A 19,084-nucleotide genomic window follows, 5' to 3' on the forward strand; every position below is an offset into this window, starting at 1 on the left:
CACAGGCCCCGCCCTCTCCCTCCCTCCGGATTGATGGCTGGATTGACAGCGGGGAACGGAGAGGGGAGGGACATAGACAGACGGTCCGCGCGCTCTCCTTCCCCGTTCTCTGACAGGGCGAGGCGGACAGGCCCCACCCTCTCCCTCCGGATGGACGGGCGGCGGCGGCGAAGCCCCGCCCTCGCCTGGATTGACAGGCGGTGGTGGAGAGGCCCCGCCCCGTTGTTTACTGGTCCGCCGGGGCCGGCTGGCTGCTGTGAGGTGGCCGAGCGAGCAGGCGCCTCGCGCGGCTTCCCGCCTCCCTGGTGATGCCTGAGGCGGCGGGGTCCTTGCCGTTCCCTTCCTCCTGGCCAGGGCCGCGGACAGAGCACCGGGGGCGCTGAGGGCGGCTGTGGCGCAGCGGCGACGGAGACGGCCGCCCTCGGGCGCTCCTCAGCGCGAGGGGGAAAGAGCCGGCGGGGGCGGGATGAGGTAATGGGGGGCGGCACGTGAGGGGGCCGCTTCCTCCTCCTCCTCCTCCCGGCCATCCAAGCCGCCTTACGGTGCCATGAGCGCGCCCGGGGGCTGCCTGGGGGTCGCCCGCCTTTCCCCAAACCCCGCCGGGCTCCGAAGCCAGCCGTGACGGGTGTGTGTATGTGGGGGGCGGCTCTGCTGGGCCTCGGAAGACGAAGGGGAGATGCTCCGTCGGCCTGCCCTGTCAGCGCTTCTCTTGCGCCTTTAGCCGCTCCTTTGGCCTCGGGGAGGGAGGGGGCGCCACTTTTGGAGACCCCTCCCCCTCTTTTATTTTTTTCCCTGCGGGGAGGGGTGTGTTTTTTTTGACTCCCCCCCCCACGTCCGCGAAGAGAGACCTGTGTGTGTGTGAGAGAGAGAGAGAGAGAGAGAGAGTCCGGCTACTCCACCCCTCCTCCTCTCCCTCGCCCCCTTTTTGGGAGGGGGGGGGGTAGCGGCTAGGTTCGGCTCCTTTTTGGGGGAGTGGTTTTTTCCCCTCTCCCTCCTCCCCTCCCCCCACCCTCGCCCCATTTATAAATCCGCCTCTCGGCTTCCTAAAAGGAAAGCTTGAATTTAAAAAGTGCCCACCAAAGCTGCCTCTGGGAGGGAAAAAAAGAAAAATAAGCCAGGTGAAAGTGGGGGGGGGGGGAAAAGCGCACTCAGTTTCCATGGACAACCCGTCCATTATCACCCAGGTGACTAACCCCAAAGAAGAAGAAATCCTGTCTTGCTCTCAGGATAAAGGTGAGAAGTTGGGTTTCTTGTAAACCGTGACCAAGCCAACATCACCCTGGTTGGGTTTGCGTTGGGTTGGGTTTCGTGTAAGGGGTTGGTTAGTTGGTGATGAAACAGCAGAGGACTGTTATGGGGGGGGGGTATATATGCCTCTCCATCCCATTTGGTGGGTGGGAAATAATGTCTTGCATCCCTAACAGATGAATTAAACACGGCTCTTTGGGGGAAAAAAATAATTAACATGCTTTTTCCGCCTTGTGTTTGTCTCAACTCCTTTGTACAACTCTGGTAAGCTGGCTTGCTTTGCTCCTGCTTGGCCAAGCCTGGGCTTTAAACCCCAGGCTCTGTCGGGGCAGACCAGACCTTCATTGAGCTTATTAGGGTGACTTTTGAAATCCTGCCATGATGTGTGTGTGTGTGTGTGTGTGCGTGCGTGCGTGCGCGCGTATGAGGACGCTCATGCATGGGATGTTTGGGGTTTTGGTGGGAGAGGCGGTTTTTAAGGATCCCTTCAAAATGGGGATCGGGAATGGAGACATTTTGTTTAGGGTACATGCCGAATCTGTCATTGAAGGACGGAGGGGCGCATTTGACATCCAAAAAAGACAGCAAAACAGAACGGGTCCATACGCATGCTGTTTTAAGACCTCATCCCAAAATAAATAGAAGGTGCCTTGCAGCCTCCCTCTGGTGGGAAACCTGCACAGGCTATTTTAATGTTTTTTTTTTCTCCCCCTTGAACAGATGGAAGGCTTGGATTAGGACTTCAGAGGGTTGATGGAGCAAAACTTTAGAAATAAGGACTGTCCTAAACCTTTAAAATGTGAAATGTATTGCAATTGATTTAGCTGTGTAGATATATTATGAGAAGAGAGGGGACTTGGGGAAAAAAAAATAAAGAAATGAAAAAAATCTGATGTAAATGTGCAGTTACCTGAAAAAAAATTAAAATAATCCTGAGACTAAATATGCTTTTTTTCTTTATACAAGAGAAGTATTTACTGAGTTTGGAGCTGTGCTTAGTGTGGTGTATGTTTGTTCCAGTTCTGTACTTGTTTGATCTGGGATTGTACAGGTTAAGAGCCAGTAATATTCTGGTGAAGGCTGGAGCATCCTGCAGGGGATTGGAATTCTACATTTTATTTTTCTGGTCTCTCTGTTCTTTAATTCTGTGATTTTTCCTTTTAATTACCATATCTGCTGATAGTGTAAATAATGGAAAAAGATACTTTTTGCTGCAGGTTTAAATTTCTCTATAGCTTACCGGAATTTAATTTTTTAAATAGGTGTGGTTCCTTCTCTCAGTCCTTCCATATGCAAGGAATGTTTTGAGATTTCAATATTTTAAAAATCTTGCTTGGGGTACTTATATGTGGAAATCTGATTACCAATATATAAAACATATATGGTGAAGAGTTATTGCATTTAGTATATAATTCCAGGTGTAACAGTGGTAAAAATGGTAAGTTAACAAACTTGAGAAATTATTGGCTATATTCATAGTAGGATATTTTCTGAGAAATAGGAATACACAATAGTTATCATTTTGCAGATAACGTTTTTGTATACCAGTGGCTCAGATTGATACTATTGTTTAACCTTTTTTAACCTATGTGTGAAATGGAACAAGCCAAGTTCTCTCTCCTCTCTCAAAAATGCTGTTCTTGGGAAAAAAAAGGTTAGTTAACATTTGTCCTAAATATGATTATTAACTACAATTCTCTTTTAATTGATACTTGATTAGAAAACGACAGCTTTCATGATTAAAATTAGAGAGTTTGATCCTGATTTCTAAACTATAGTTGATAAATAGGGATTAGTGCCATGGATCATCATTGGGTTTACATTTTTAAAAAGACACCAAAACCAACTTAGACAAAACTGTCAACTGTTGATGAGAATTTAACTGTAAAGTTATTAAGGAATTAGAGAAGAGGTCATCTTTAAGTTCCTGATACTGGATATAATTTGATTTTATGGTGTGTGTGTGTGTGTGTGTGTGTGTGTGAGAGAGAGAGAGAGCGAGAGAGCGCACTATTCTTATGCTAAGTTTCTTTATTTTGTATCTTTCCATATATGTCCATAGGTTTACAAGACAGTTACATGTTTACAGGTTTACAAGATGGATCACTAACCTTCGTTTGGTTAACTATGATTGTATTTGCATTACAGTAAATATGAAATATAAATAAATAACTCCACTTCTAGTGTCATTACATGGCTGAGCTAAATTTCAGTGGGAAATCACTTGGTTCTTTGTTAAACTGGGAAGTAAAAAAAAAAAAATCGAAGAAGACAGTACCTAATCTTTTCCATAATATGCCAAGAAAACTATGTGTCTGTAAGGTGACAAGGAATCAATCTCAACTCAAAGAACGGGACCCTTGCCTTGGTTGGGGTCCGGAATTTGAGATATTTTGGTAAGCAAACAGATATTTGGCTTCTCAAGATCCTTCTTTTTTCCTCTAGTATATTCAAATCCCATTTTGTTTGTCAGAGTTTGTTTTCACATGATAGGTTTTGAGCTGGGTTGTAGTTCTTTCTTGGTACAGTAATATGCCAGCCCATGAAAAACAGGTGTTTTTTTTTTGTCCTGGTTTAGTAGAAAACAATAATAAAATTTAGCTGTTACTCTGGAACTGGCATAACCATCTTCTCTTGTACCCCCTCTCCTACAAAATTTGAACCAGCTGCCATCACTGCATGCCTTAGCTTGAAGGGCCTTCTCTTGACTTAGGATGCTGTGGTTGGGAGGTTAGGTTAAATTACAATGCCCATTCTTGTGCTCATGGTGAAATGCACTTGCACGTTAAGTTGGGAATGCCCATGTCCTTAGGTGGGCAAGATGCCAACTGCATAGGAAATTCTTGCAGAATTCTCACTTGTGTTGCAGTTTGGAAAGGGAACGGCTTTATTTCTTTTTTCAATACAGCAGAGTAAGACCTATACAAGTCTACCTGTCTGATCTTAGAAAATGGGTGGCTGAGGAAACACTTTTAGTGTCGTCAAGAAATAAGGGGCTACAGAATAAAAATACTGGGGACCTTATTTCTTTGCTGTTTTTTAAACTTGTTTTATACAGGTAATCCTTGGTTTACAACAGTTCGTTTTGCAACCATTCTAAGTTACAACATCACTGAGAAACGTGATTTACCACCATTTTTCACACTTACAATCATTACAGTATCCCCATTGTCATGTGATCAAAATCCAGATGCTTGGCAACTGACTCATATTTATGATGGTTGGGTTGCAGTGTCCCAGGGTCATGTGTTTTGCAACCTTCTGACTAGCAAAGTCAATGGGGAAGCCAGATTCACTTAATAACTGTTACTCATTTAACAAGTGCAATGATTCACTTAACAGCTATGGCAAAAAAGGTCATAAAATGGGGCAAAACTCAACAAATATTTGCTCATAACGGCTCTGTGAGGGGGATTTATTAAAACAGGAGACACTGAGTTTTATCAGTGAACAAAGATCTGAATGTGATTCTCCCCAAATCTAACTGATGGCATTAGCCCAGGTTTCTCCAACCAGATGTTGTCCAAGGATTTTAGAACAAAAGATTTGTCCTCCCCAAACAGCATGATCAAAATCTGACAAAGGTGGTCCTCGGGATATGACAGGAGTTGTCATTAGGATTGCTGTCGTTAGGCATTGCAGTCAGAAAGCACAACTACACCACTTAGTATTAACCATCCCTGTTGCCATTGTAATCCTACGACGTGCAGGAAATGTTGGAAGGAAAAAGGGGTGTGGGGATGCTGCAGGAGGTAGCCAGGGGAGGCCATGAAGGAGGCTGGGAGTGGGTTCAGAAGGCCTCTACAGGCCACACAAAAATACAGATAATCCTTGACTTACAACCACAATTGAGCCCAAAATTTCTGTTGCAAAGTGAGGACATTTGTTAAGTAAATTTTCTCTGATTTTACGACCTCTCTTTCCTCATTTTTTTAAGTGAGTCATTGCAGTCAATAGTAATCCGGTTGTTAAGTAAATCTGGCTTTGTCAGAATGTCACAAAAGGGGATCACATGACTCTGAGACATAGCAACGGTCATGAATATGAACCAGTTGCCAAACATCTGAATTTTGATCATGTGATCACGGGGATGCTGGAAAGATCGTTAACTCTGAATAACACATTGCCATTGTAATTTTGAACAATCTCTAAATGAACTGTTGTAAATCGAGGACTACCAATTCAGAAAGATAACAGATTAGATGGTGCAACATATGTGTGTGTGCAGGAAGGCTAGGAGGATTTATCAGAGCTGCTGACTTTCTCTGCCTTCTTTCTTCCCCAATGACTTAGCTTCTGGGGAAGCTGGCAGGGAAAGTGGCAATGATGATCATGTAACTGCGAGACGCTTGATCTGTCATAAGTGTGAGCCAATTACAAGCACCCAGATTATAATCACGTGACCACGGGAGTACTCTGACAATCAGAACTTCGAAGATTGATTGAAGTGCCACTCCTTCAGCACCATCGCAACTATAAATGGTTACTGAATGAGCGGTTGGTAAGTGAGGCCCTTGCTTACTTGGTGGGCACTCAAATAGAGAAAGTTATATGGACCATCATATCAAGTTGGACAAACGGGCCTGGTGCTCCCTGAAGAATCCTTCACTTTGTAAATGTTTCTTTGGCAACTTTTTTTTTCATTTGAGAAGCGAGGCCCACGAAGTGAAACAACGTAGATTCCATCCTTTATCTGAATTGGTGTATTGCCAGGATCAAAATATACAGCTAAAACAATATTTTTCTTTTTTTCATTAATCCAGTCAATCCCACACAAACTACATTATTTTGCAACCACAGGAATCTTATCTTCAATAAACAAGAAGTTGCAAATCTACTAAGAAATAAAATAACAGTTTTATATGCATTTTCTGATTCTTTGCTACTCTATATTTACATTGGTTTTGTAATGAAAGTCAGTGTCTTGAAACTATGTATTGTAATTTGTTCAGTATAAAAATGTAGCCCAGCAGTATATAAATCCTCCACCTACGTTGATCTTATCTGCTTTTTATGTAAAAGGGATGATCTTTAAACAGCCCTATATATCGTAATTGTATGATTTTTGGGAGTAGTCAAGCATAAAAAGACAAAAAGAAGGAATGTTTAAGGTAATTTCCCACAAATAAGGAAGTACCAATAAATTGCATTTTGGGTGCTTTGATGCTGCTGATTAAACAGATTTTTCAAAGCATTCTCCTAGTGTGTCAGATATCTGGCTGGCTCCTAACCTTCAAATTGAATGTTGGTGTAAGGAGGAATAGTTATGGTACAAGTAGTCTTCAACCAGAGGTGGGTTGCTGCCGATTCGGTCCGGTTCAGCCGAACCGGTAGTGAAATTCAGGCCTGGGTCACAGAACCAGCAGTGACCCAGGCCTGACACGTCCACAAACCGGTTCTCCGGTGTTTCCCGCTGGAATGGTTCTGTGCATGCGCAGAGCAATTTTTAATCAAATGTAGGGTCCCCTTGGTCACGTGATCTAAATTTGAGCACTTGGCAACTGGCACATATTTATGACAGTTGCATTGTCCCAGCTCATGTGATCACCATTTGTAGTCAATGGGAGAAGCTGGATTCATTTAACAACCACACAATTCACTTAACATCTGCAGTGGTTCGTCTTAACAAGTGTGACACAGAAAAGGTCATAAAATCAAGGGCAACTTACTTAACAACTGCCTTCCTTAATAACAGAAATTCTGGTCCCAAATTGTGGTTGTAAATTGGGAACTACCTGTATTATGGGAGGGTCCTTGGTGCTTTCTGAGCTTGGTCTTTTTCTTGAAATGGCTGCATCAAGGACCCTGCAATTCACCCTTCACTACAAATATTCTCTTACGTGATATTAATAGGGATATAGATGTTCCTTTGTGTTGTTTTGTGACCTACTTGGAGTAAACATGCAGGTAAGCTGAGTGGCTGTCTAAGTAAATAAATTTTCTGTAGCATTGACTTTTGGGGAAAAATACATAAATATTGTAAGATATGTGGAAACATTGAAATGTTTAAAAAATTGTAACCAAATTTATGTAGAATTTTTCTCTAACCTGACTTTATTAATGTTTGTATAATGGACTTTTAATACAGTGATGCAAGTTGAGGTCATTTTTATTCTTTATTGGAATAATGCTTGTGGTTTCCGTTCAGTAAAAGTAATGGTTCTGGTTAATGGTAAAATTAGTGAAAAGTCATTTTTCTTCTCGTAAGAGTCATTTTAGATTATATTTGTAATTCATCCTGAACTTTAAAACAAGCTTAATCATAATTTCCTTCCAGATTCATGTTGCTATAATTAAGTGCTTTGAAGAGTGATTGGGTGCTAGGACTTTAAGCATAGCCTATTTAATACAATAATACAATAGTAGAGTTGGAAGGGACCTTGGAGGTCTTCTAGTCCAACCCCCTGCCTAGGCAGGAAACCCTATACCGTTTCAGACAAATAGCTATCCAACATCTTCTTAAAGACTTCCAGTGTTGGGGCATTCACAACTTCTGGAGGCAAGCTGTTCCACTGATTAATTGTTCTCACTGTCAGGAAATTTCTCCTCAGTTCTAAGTTGCTTCTCTCCTTGATTAGTTTCCACCCATTGCTTCTTGTTCTACCCTCAGGTGCTTTGGAGAATAGTTTGACTCCCTCTTCTTTGTGGCAACCTCTGAGATATTGGAATAATGCTATCATGTCTCCCCTAGTCCTTCTTTCTCTTAAGCTAAACATACCCAGTTCCTGCAACCGTTCTTCATATGTTTTAGTCTCCAGTCCCCTAATCAAACAGTCCCCTATTTTTTGGTTAGCATGTTGATATTATATAATCCATATGTAGCTGATATGATACAATTAGGTGAATGTAAGCTAAATACAGAATTAATTCAGTGGCACTTAATTATTGCATAGCAGCAGTGACATGGAAATATTTACAGTAGATGAAACTTGTGAAACAATACTATTGAGGTCTTCAAATTCTTCTCAGTCATTTTTCCTATCAATAGCCTTGTAGATTTATGCTCTGCATATGTATGGTTTATTTTTTCTTGTTTATAAGCCTGATTTTGAAAGCATGTGGAATGAAGTTTTAGGATCCTTTTATGCTCCAGTATACTCAGAAATACAAGGAAGCAAGTTAAAAGATGCTTAATAGACCATGAATTGTTGTTCCCAGATATCTAACAAATGGTGGCACTCTGAACTCTCTCCTTTACAGATTAAAGGATGGGGAAATTGTGTTATTTCCTTGCTTTCAACTTCTGCCTTAGGCATCTAATTTGGTAGGTAAAATCTGGTGAAGACTTTCCTTTTTTAAAATCCTGAAATAACCAGTCAAAGCTACACATTGTGCCCGGAGAAATGGATAAAATTAGACAGTGTACTTTTATGTGGTGGTGTTAACAACTGCTATGTCTCAGCCAGTGGCAGGTGCTACTCACCAGGACTAATACTGAAGGAGGAAAGGTAGCCAGCAATATTGGGGTCTTTTTGATGTGGTTTCCATCTTAAAAGATGAAGAATTCTTGCTAAGAACAGTTAGGTTCAGGTAGTCTTTAACCCATGACCATTGATTTAGCAACCATTCAAAGTTACGACAGCACTGTCAAATGGTGGTTATTACCAGTCCTGAGTTCTAGTTGTCCCAGCTATCCTCTCCCACCCCAAAGTCGTGTGATCACGATCTGGGCTCTTGGCAGCCTAGTCACATTTATGACCAGTTGCAGTGCCCCATGATCATGTGATATCCATTTGCAATCTTCCCTACTGGGTTTTCCAGAAACTAGATGGGGAAACCATCAAGGAAGGTCACAACAAGTTGCTGGGATAAGTCTTCCCTACCAGCTGCCCTCCCCCAGCCCCTTTTGTGCACTCACACCTTTCCAACCTGTGCTGTGCCCTTGTACTCTAATGGCATCTCCCCTGCATATCTCATCACTCATTGCCCCAGGCAGCAACAGCCATTTACCTATCTGCCACCCTGGGACTTGGGAGTTTTCTGTTGGCTCCGCCACTGATCACTGGTTATGGTAAGCTGGCAGGAAGTTGCCTCACCTGACAACAGTGGGATTTGTTAACAGTGGCAGTTGGGACTGCAGGAATTGCCACTTTATTATGATTGCATCACTTAGTGATGGAAATTCCGATCCCAATTGCCATCAAAAGTTAAGGGCTACTTGTACTCTAGAACAGTTGTTACCTATTTAATGAATTTAAGAATATTCTTACCTCATTTCTATATATTTGCCATAGCATTTGGCTTGGGAGAAAGAAAGCATGGTTTCTCCAATCTTTCGCATTTTCCAGCCGTCTTTTTCATCTAGTTATGCCACTTTTTAAAGAGTGTGAAATGGATTAAATGGTACTGAGAAATACTTTAAGATTATTGTATACACAGCAGCAGAATATAATATAAGCTCAGCAGGAGATGCCTCTAGATCTCTCGACCATATTGATTATCTTTTTTCCTTTCAATCTCCTAGGAAGGAGGCTGATAGTGTTTTCCCTGTGCTACAGTGTAGTTGTACAATGACTATAGGCTACACACTGTAATTTCCTTTTATTTTGTGTTGGAGGTGAAGAACGAAGGCTAATGCCAACATAGCTTAAAAGGAACGTCCTTTGCCGCCTGCAGCAAGGCTTAGCCTTCTGTACATCCAGGCAGGAAAAACGTAAATTTCAGGAGCTGAATCTGAAGGATAAAAATCTATTTACTTTATCTAGATATCTGTGTTTTAAGATTTTCCCTGGAACCAAGCAGAAACAACATTGGTGGACAGTTCCAGGTCATCATTCAGGACAGAATTTCTAGGCAAAATATTTTTAAGATGATAACTTGCTAACTCTTCTCTTGAAAAGAATGAATTCATATTTTAAATTTGCAGTTGGATATTTTTCACTAAACTACTGCTCGCTCTTTCTCCCTCCCTCCCTCCCTCCCTCCCTCCCTCCCTCCCTCCCTCCCTCTCTCATAGTTTCCCCATTTAACAAACATGGTGATAATTCATAACATACCAGCATATAAAGTAATGATTTATAACACCTATTGTAAGATATATATTGTGAGGCTTTATAGGGGGGGGGAAAACACTCCTGCTGAGATCAAGAAATAAGAGATTGCTACCAGAAGCAAAAATTGTTTGGATGCTATACAGGTAGTCCTCACCTTAACAACTGTTCTTTTAGTGACCATTTGAAGTTATAACAGCACCAAAAAAAGTAACTAATGACTACTTTTCATATCTAAGGACCGTTTGCAACATCCCCATAGTCAGTGATCAGAATTCAGACATTGGCAACTGGTTCATATTTGGCTGCAGCATCCAGGAGGGTCATGTGATCCCCTTTTACGACCCTCTAACAAGCAGAGTCAGTGGGGAAGCAGATTCACTTAACAACCGTGTTACTAACTTAACAACTGCAGTTATTCTCTTTACTGTGTCAAGCAAGCTTGCAAAATGAGGCAAAACTCAGTTAATTGTCTTGTTTAGCAATGGAAATTTTGGGCCCCATTGTGATGATAAGTTGTGGACTAGCTGTAGTACAGATTTGATAAATAAGAAGTACAGATAATCCTTCACTTATGACCACAATTGGGACCAAAATTCCTGTTCTTAAGTGAGATAGTTGTTAAGTGAGTTCTGCCCCATTTTACGACCTTTCTTGCCACATTTGTTAAGTGAATCACTGCAGTTGTTAAATTAGTAACACAGTTGATAAGTGAATCTGGCTTCCTCATTGACTTCGCTTGTTAGATCGTTGCAAAAGGGGACCACATGACCCTCAGGATACAGGAGTCAGTAGAATGGTGGTCACTAAACAAACTGTTACAAGTCGAGGACCACCTCTATTTGAGTAGGAGACTAACGAAGAAGAGAAGTAAGAATGCACAGGATATAAATAAATAACAAATACTAAAAAAAACACCCTTCAATTTAAAGTATTGAGCAGTATGTATTTCACTGAATCTTCACCTCATAAGAACAGTTTTATTAGATTGCATAAAATGACTACAATGAATCTTTGAAATATTAGTCTTTGTTCATTATCATTTCCAATAGTAATTTCCAAGTTTCTTAATGAATTGTGGCAACTTGTGCTGTATCTAATACTTGTCTAACTGTTTGGTGTTCTTGCTTAATGTTGACAAATGTTCTGTTCTCTGAGGTTTGAATTCTGAATTAGTATTTCTGTTTCTTTTTGAGAAAATAATACCTAAAATGCACAAGCTATGTTTCAGAAGATAGCTGTGTGGTTCTCATCCCTAGTAGGAGAAGTTGTTCCTTCATGCAATGGCAAAATTGTCCCACAGGAACTATAACTGAATGAAATTGATTTAAGCAACCACATTGAATGGACTAAGTGAGTCTGACTCAAACACAGCTTCATCATATTGAGAGTCTTTCTTTGTGCATGTTCAGCTACACTGAAATTGCAGGTATGAAATGCTATCACTGTAGTAAAAATTAAATTATTTATTAAATGATTCTTAAGTACAAAAGGAAGTATGTGCATCCAATTATGTTTCTAATAAAATATCAGAGGCTCAATAATTAAATATATTTCCCTCAGTCCCAAAGAGATTTTAACCCACAGGCAATAATTATGCACCCCCCCCCCAAATCTAAATCACTCAAAGTATGTCTAATGTGAAAAACGTTTTAATTGGAGCTAATCCCACGTTAAACTTGGTTGAGTTTGGGCACATAGACAAACAATTCTCTACTAGAGCAAATTTGCTTTCTTTGACAGAGTCAGCTATTTTAGTTCAATTTAGCACAAGTGCAGGATCTCAAAACATCATGCTCGGTTTCAAAATGAGAAATGTACGTCCAGCAGCAAAGTTCAAATTACTCAGGCAATCTGAAAAATCTCCATGTCCCTTTCTCTGCAAACTCTGTTCTGAAGGTGAACTTTGTATAAAGTGGTACTTTCGTACACATCATTAATTGGTTCTGAGTGGCACGGTGAATACCAAAAATGATGAATATCAAAGAAATGTATGTATTATATGGTGAGTCACAAGGCAGTTGACAACAGGTTCTAGTTTGTGCATAGAGCACCAAACATACAATGTGTACCGGGACAAAAATTTAGTGTCAAAATATGTTGAGTACCAAATTGGATGAGTTTCAAAGCAGTTGAGTATCACGGTGCAACTGTAGGCATGTAGGCAGGGTATTACCTAAAAAAAGTGAGTTTTAACCTCAATCTAATAGCATAATAGCCAAATCTGATAATATCTTCAAAAGTAGGTCTTCTCCAGAAAGATGACGGGAACAGACAATTATATTTAATTAATGCCCAAGGCTTCTGTTCTGATTTTCGTGGAAATACTCATAAATCACTGTGCTTTGTGTACGTTTATATGTGATCTTATGGTTGTGCAATAAGACAGACTGTATGCCTGCTTGCTTCCGTTGTATAGAATAGTAGGGTTTCCAAGCATTTAAATATTTAGATAATATCAACAGTAATCATAACACCAGTGAATATAGTTGGTATGTAAAGTAATTGTAGAAGTGATATAACTATTTAATATTTAGCATGATTAGGGATGAAGGGATAGGCTTAAAATTGTGATTGTTATCTTTAACATAGACTTTAATTCAGTGGTAACACTAAGAGAGTGGTGTCCCACAATGGAATATCCTGGTCATGATTTGTGAAACTGTTGTGTGATTGCTGATTTGAAACCATAAGGTCTGTATGTTCTACCTGATCAGTTTTCTATTTGCTGAAAATGTTCGAATGGAAGGTTTGGCATTTTGCCACAAGATACTTTATTTATTACATTCATAATATATTCATAACTATCTTGATAGCAAGGCTTGGAGTCCGGATATACATACTGCATCTCGGAGCCTTTCCATGTTCGGTTAATTTTTTCTTTCATCATTCATTCATGTTCTCAGAGACAAGTCTTTGCAGGCAAGGGTTTTTGGAAATGGTTTGCTGTTGCTTCCTAGGGCTGAGATAAAGTGACTGGCCCAAGGTCACTTAGCTGACTCTGTGCCTAAGAAGGCAGGACTAGAAGTCATAATATCCCTATTTCTAGCCTGGTGCCTTTAACCACTATACCAAACTGTCTCTCTCAGTCTATAGCAGTGATGGCTAACCTTTTTCCCAAGGCGTGCCAAAAGCAGTGGGAGTGCAGGGGGGTCGTGCGCAGGCGTGCCCACACCCATATTTCTATGTGCATGACCCCCTGTTTTTCGTCGTCCTCAGGCTCCAGAGGCTTTCTAGGAACCTGGGGAGGGCGAAAATGGCCTCCCCCCCACCCCCGAAGACACTCAGAAGTCTTACCTGAAGCCTCCGGAGGGCGAAAATAGCCAAAAATGAAGGCCGAAGTCAGCTGGCCAGTGCGCGCATGTGCACTGGAGCTGACAGGGCAATGCCTCACGTGCCCTAACAAACAATTCCACATGCCACCAGTGGCATGTGTGCCATAGGTTCGCCATCACGGACCTATAGCATATAGTTTTCCCAAGTGGTCTCCCATCCAGGTGCTTATCCTGCTGCTTAACTTCCTAGAATAGAAGGGGCTCTTTCAGGGTAGTATGGTGGTAGATGTTTGATTAATACAGATATTAAATGCCTTATCTACAGGACCTATCTAGAGAGAGACAGACAGACAGGCAGACAGACAAAACCTCTAAAAGACAAGTCTGATTCTACGCAATCTGCATTAGATATTTTTTTTCTTCTTGACATGGCGAACGTCTTGCTTAGATATCTGGTATATGACATGGTTTTGCCCTTAATAGGACGTTGACATTTTGAAATTGAACATGATTTCCACATGCAACTGAATTAATGCCTTTTCCAGTTTATTGGTGTTGTAATCCATACTTGTGAGAAAGTCTTCCAAGTTGTAGAACTAGCTCGACAACATTTGGAGAGGGATTTTGACTTGGAGCAGGGAGAAAGCGTTTGTAAGCAGAAAATTTGCGATGGTTTTGTATTGTAGTTTCTCCACCTTGATCATGGATTGATACTTGAGAACAGAAGGATAATTTTAACCTGCACTAGATTGGGACACAGACATGAATATAACAGCTTCCCTCACAACCAGCACTATCCCCAAAGTTTCAATGGTATGTATGATTTATCCCAGAATTGCAGCTGCAAAATATTGCTCTGCAATCTCCACAAATGACAAAGTATATAAAACCTTCAAAATTATTTCCATTTGTGCAATTATACCAGACTATGCCCCATGATAGACCATAAATACAGTGGATATTATCTTGTATTCATTAATGTGAGGCTGCAGAACAAAGTGAGTTGTGAATAAATACCTGCAAAGCAGCACTCTGGAAAGGAAAAAAGGCTTTTTCAATAGATTGAAGAATCTCTACACAACTTTAGGCTGTGTTGTTGTTTCATTTTTCCAGATGCTATCAGATTCTTTTACGTGCAATTTACATCATGGGTGCTACCTTTTCAAAGGTTTCATTTTTCCTTAGTTGACCAGAAGGTGACCTAGAATTCTTTGTATCTTTCATTCTGATTCTTAATTGTTTTCTTTAACCTAAAAGCATGGAAGGAATGCTTATTAACAGGATTGGCTCAGTTAACACTGATTTTTTCTTCATATCTTTCCTTGAGGAAATGATGGTATAATGATGCTCAGAAGTTCGTAAACCCTTTTGAATGTTCATAAATATGACTTAAAGTGTGATCTGCCCTAAAACTAAACAAAGAGAACCCAATTAAGTAAATGAAACATCCCTCAGTTAAAACGGTTCTGTAAGTAACGGCTACAATTGTTCTTGTGGGGAAAACAGGAGCAAGGTGTGTTGGATATGTCACCACCCTGAGTTATTTGTAAAGATAATAAAGGTGGGATATGTATGCATGTATTTATGTAAATAAGTAAATAATCTTCCAAGTTGATATGCAGGACTGATCAACAATTATCAAAAACTGTTAATTGTAACTATGGCTTAACATAATAATAAAGTTGGAAAGGGCCTTGGAGTCCAACCCTCTGCCTAAGCAGGATATCCTACATCATTTCAGGCAAATGGCTGTCCAGTCTCTTAAAAAGTTCCAATGCTGGATCACCCACAGCTTCTGGAGGCAGGTGGTTAATTGTTCTCACTGTCATAAAATTTCTTCTTACTTCCAGGTTGCTTCTCTCTTTAATTACTTTCCATCCATTGCTTCTTTTCCTGTCTTCAGATGCTTTGGAGAATAGCGTGACTCCCTCTTCTTTGAGGCAGCCCCTTAGATATTGGAAGACTGCTATCATGTCACCCCTGGTCCTTCTTTTCATTAAGACGTTAGACATACCCAATTCCAGCAACCATTTTTCATAGATTTAGCCTCCAGTCCCCAATCAGCCTTGTTGCTCTTCTCTGCACTCTTTCTAGAGTCCCAACATCTTTTTTATATCGTGACAACCAAAGCCAGATATAATATTCCAAGTTTGGTCTTCTCAGGGCATTATAAAGTGGTATTAACACTTCACATGATCTTGATACTCTGCCTCTGTTAATGCACCCTGGGACTGCCCAAGGGGAACAGTTACCCAAAGCAAAGACTAGCATACTTTTGCCCCACACAAATATGTAGCTTTAGAACATTTTCCTCAATAAATAAAAGAACTCGTAATGTTTTTCACTCATTTATTTCATTGTCTTCTCTATTTTTAGGAATTTAACAATATATTTTAGGTCATATACATACAGAAATATTGAACATTCAAAAGAGTCACAAGATTTTAAGCACCACTATGGTTTGCTGATGGTTTAATTGTTTGAAAATGTTTTCATGAGTTGCTTATGAATATTACTTTATTCCATAAACTTTGCTTCGCTGGCCAAATTGCCTTTGTAGAAAATCAATGGGTTGAATTGGGACCTCATAAAGAATGATTGCCACAGTGCTTGCTCAGGGCTGTTGCTGGAATTAACACCTGGAAATAATTGTACTCTGTTCGAAACATATAGGTAGGATATCTTGTAGCTAAGGTTAAAATTGGGCTATAAATGGAAAACAAATGTGATAGTATCACTTGAAAGTATGAATTCTGGGCCACACTTGGAACTCCAGTACATATTTTCTTTAACAATATTATCTTGCAATTAATTAAAGCAGTGCTCAGAGCTTATAGTAGTAGAAGTGAATGCAGCAGCAGGGAAGTAGAATACTAGTTTTGTTAGCCCTTTGCGGGGAAAACAAATGAGATATTTTAGATATTTAGATGACTCTGTTTTGAAAATATTATTCCTGTTGTTTTCAAGTCACATGCATGTTTAAATTGTAATCTGATGTGCCATGATTTGATTTCAGTGAGGTATATCTTTAGTAACTAGCATGTTTTTCTTTGGTGTTGTATCATTGAGCAATAGGTGTTAGTATTTCAAATCTATATCTGCTTAGGCTGGATTGTCCAAGAAAGTTAGCTTCCTCCGTGCAAGTATGATTTGATATGAGTGGTTTTCGGAATTGGTTTCTTCTCCTATGCGCTGCTAGGAGAGTCCAAGCATAGGTTAAATACAGTCTATCTGCCCTAGGACTGAATAGATATTTCTTTAACCATGTCTCCCTTTGCCTCATTGAGGTCAGTTTAAAAACTCAGTCTGCCGAAAAGGACTAAATTTGGGGGGCTCCTCAGTTCTTTATAGATAGACTGAGACTCTCCAATCAGTACAGTAGTAGTTTTGTTATTTTTGTTTAGTGAGTTCAATTAATAGATTAGTTAGAAAGGTGATAGGAAGAAAAGTTTTACTTCCCGTTTAAATTCTGCTAAGGGGCCGTCGAAGCTCTGACAGGCTTCTGGTCGCACGCAGCAGTCAGGAGTGGCGGAGATGCTTGTCTGGCGGCTGCCGGTGAGCATGGGAGAGGCAGGAGGCTTCCTGACCCTCTCCCAGCCGTGAGACACCATTAGAGCTTCAGGAACCCAATTCAAGGCTCCTGTAGCTAGCAATGGCTTCCTCTGCTTCCCGATGAGCGCGGTGGCCATCTTGAGAGCGTATTTTCATGTGCTTTTCTCCTGGGCACTAATTGCTCCTCCGAAGCTGTTCTGAAGACGGAGAAAGCGGCGGTGGCCATTTTAGATCTCACTTTGCCTCAGACGTCATTGCCAAAGCCCCTCAGCTCCAGATAGCCGCCAGGGAGTGCTTAATCTTGTCCGGGGCGCCAGCAAGATTGGCTTCCCTTTCCCCCCAATTCCAGTCACCAGGAAGGATGGCATTGGAGGATCATTGACTACTGGGCCATACTCCAGACCTGAGGTCCATCTGCAAACGCTACAAAACCGGCTGGCTCATGTTTGGTGCCATATTACTACTGCAGCTTCAAGTCCACCCCTCCCAAGACCTGACCCGACTGCATCAGAAGTCATCATGGCAGATGGAGGCTTGGAAGCACATGGAGATCTGGCAGGGCCATCTTCGAAGAGCAGTAGGCCAGATCCTCCTCAGCATGGGGGGAAAGGGCGGAAGGGCACCACAGGGAAAGGTTCCCATTCTTCCTCAGGGAATAAGGGCTCCCAATGGTCCAGGAAACGCAAGGCCTCTGGGGAGGTGCGTGAGAGGGCCCAGAGCCAAGGGGATTCTCCTGCGCATGGCACCCCACTGATATCCTTCCCCAGACATATCGGAGGAGGGGGATCCCTATCCCCTCAGGAAGATTGATCTCCATCATCCCTTGATGAGTGGTCCCTGGATCACTCTCCTGCTGCATCCTTAGATTACTCTGACTCTCCTAGTTCCTCCATATGGGAGGAACTGGAGCCATTCCTGTGCTTCCTTCCTGAGGAGGGGGTCACAGCTCCTGCTAGGAGAAGGAACTGGCTCGCTTCCTCCAGGGTTAGGCCCACTGAAGACAGGGGAGCAACATTGTCACCGGAGACGAGGAAGGTAATTGCCCAGGCCATATCTCAGGGCATTGCAGAGGGCATCCAGCAAAAGGAAGCCCGTGCTAGCAAGACATCTAAGTCCCGGCCTCAGGCAGTTCCCCCCAGGGATACGTCAATGGGCGCAGCCAGGCACTCTGGCCAATCCTAGTGGCGGAGATAAAATTCTGTACTCTGTAGAAGCCAAGATGGAAGACATCTTAAAGTTACCTGAGGTGGATGCCCCAGTAGACTATCTTAACTTCCAATTTAGCTCTCCCAGCGGACCTACTAGAAGATCTGAAGGCAGAGGACAAAAGAGTGGGAAAGGCATGTCATAAGACACACCAGGCGGCTGCTTGGGCTATCAGGGCATCCACATCGGCTTCCTTTTTCATTAGTGCTTCCCTGCTCTGGTTACGCCAATTGAGATCCAAGTCCCCTACGGAGGGGTCTCAGTGGCGCCATGATCTTAGTAAGATCATAACTGCAGTGGAGTATTCCGTGGACGCTTCGCTTAATGCAGCGAAGTTTGCTTTACGAGCGTTGGCTTCCAATGTAACCTTGCGCTGCCTCCTGTGGCTTCGCCACTGGCAGGCGGACATGAAGGCCAAATGGAAGCTGGCCTCAGCCCCATTCAAAGGGGGTCAACTTTTCAGGGACTCCTTAGATAAATTCGTGATTGAGACAAAAGATAAGCGGAAGATCCTTCCGACGATCTTCAAAAAGAATGAGTGTAAGAGGTCCAGTTCCTTCAGGAAACAACCATTTCGTGCACAAGATTCCTCACAGGCTTCTACTTCTTTCTCATATCAGCGACAGTACACCCAGAATAATGACAGGGGCCAGGACAGGCAAACCTTTGGGTCCAGGGATAGACACCAGCAGGGTTCCTTTCGGAAGCCCTTTCACGGCAGCTCTAACAGCCGCCCATTTAAATGCAATAAGTGACCATCAATGCGTCCCTCCCATAGGCGGCCAGTTACAATTCTATGCTGACCAATGAGAG

At 41.9% G+C, this 19,084-nt stretch overlaps 1 protein-coding gene across 2 annotated transcripts in view; it reads left to right on the forward strand.

Moving 5' to 3' along the window:
• The first annotated feature begins 245 nt into the window (after positions 1 to 245).
• The window catches only part of CTDSPL (CTD small phosphatase like), a 73,006-nt gene continuing 54,167 nt past the window's right edge, over positions 246 to 19,084 (forward strand). Inside the window, exon 1 of one of the 2 annotated variants that reach the window (XM_081971701.1) lies at positions 246 to 1,233. In XM_081971701.1, coding sequence (XP_081827827.1) covers positions 1,158 to 1,233 — 76 coding nt within the window. In that variant the 5' untranslated portion in view covers positions 246 to 1,157. The remainder of the gene's footprint in view (positions 1,234 to 19,084) is intronic. The other variant, XM_081971700.1, reaches the window with a different exon arrangement.

Source organism: Natrix helvetica, assembly GCF_964273705.1.
Source record: "Natrix helvetica genome assembly, chromosome: Z".
Classification (NCBI taxonomy): Eukaryota; Metazoa; Chordata; class Lepidosauria; order Squamata; family Natricidae; genus Natrix; species Natrix helvetica.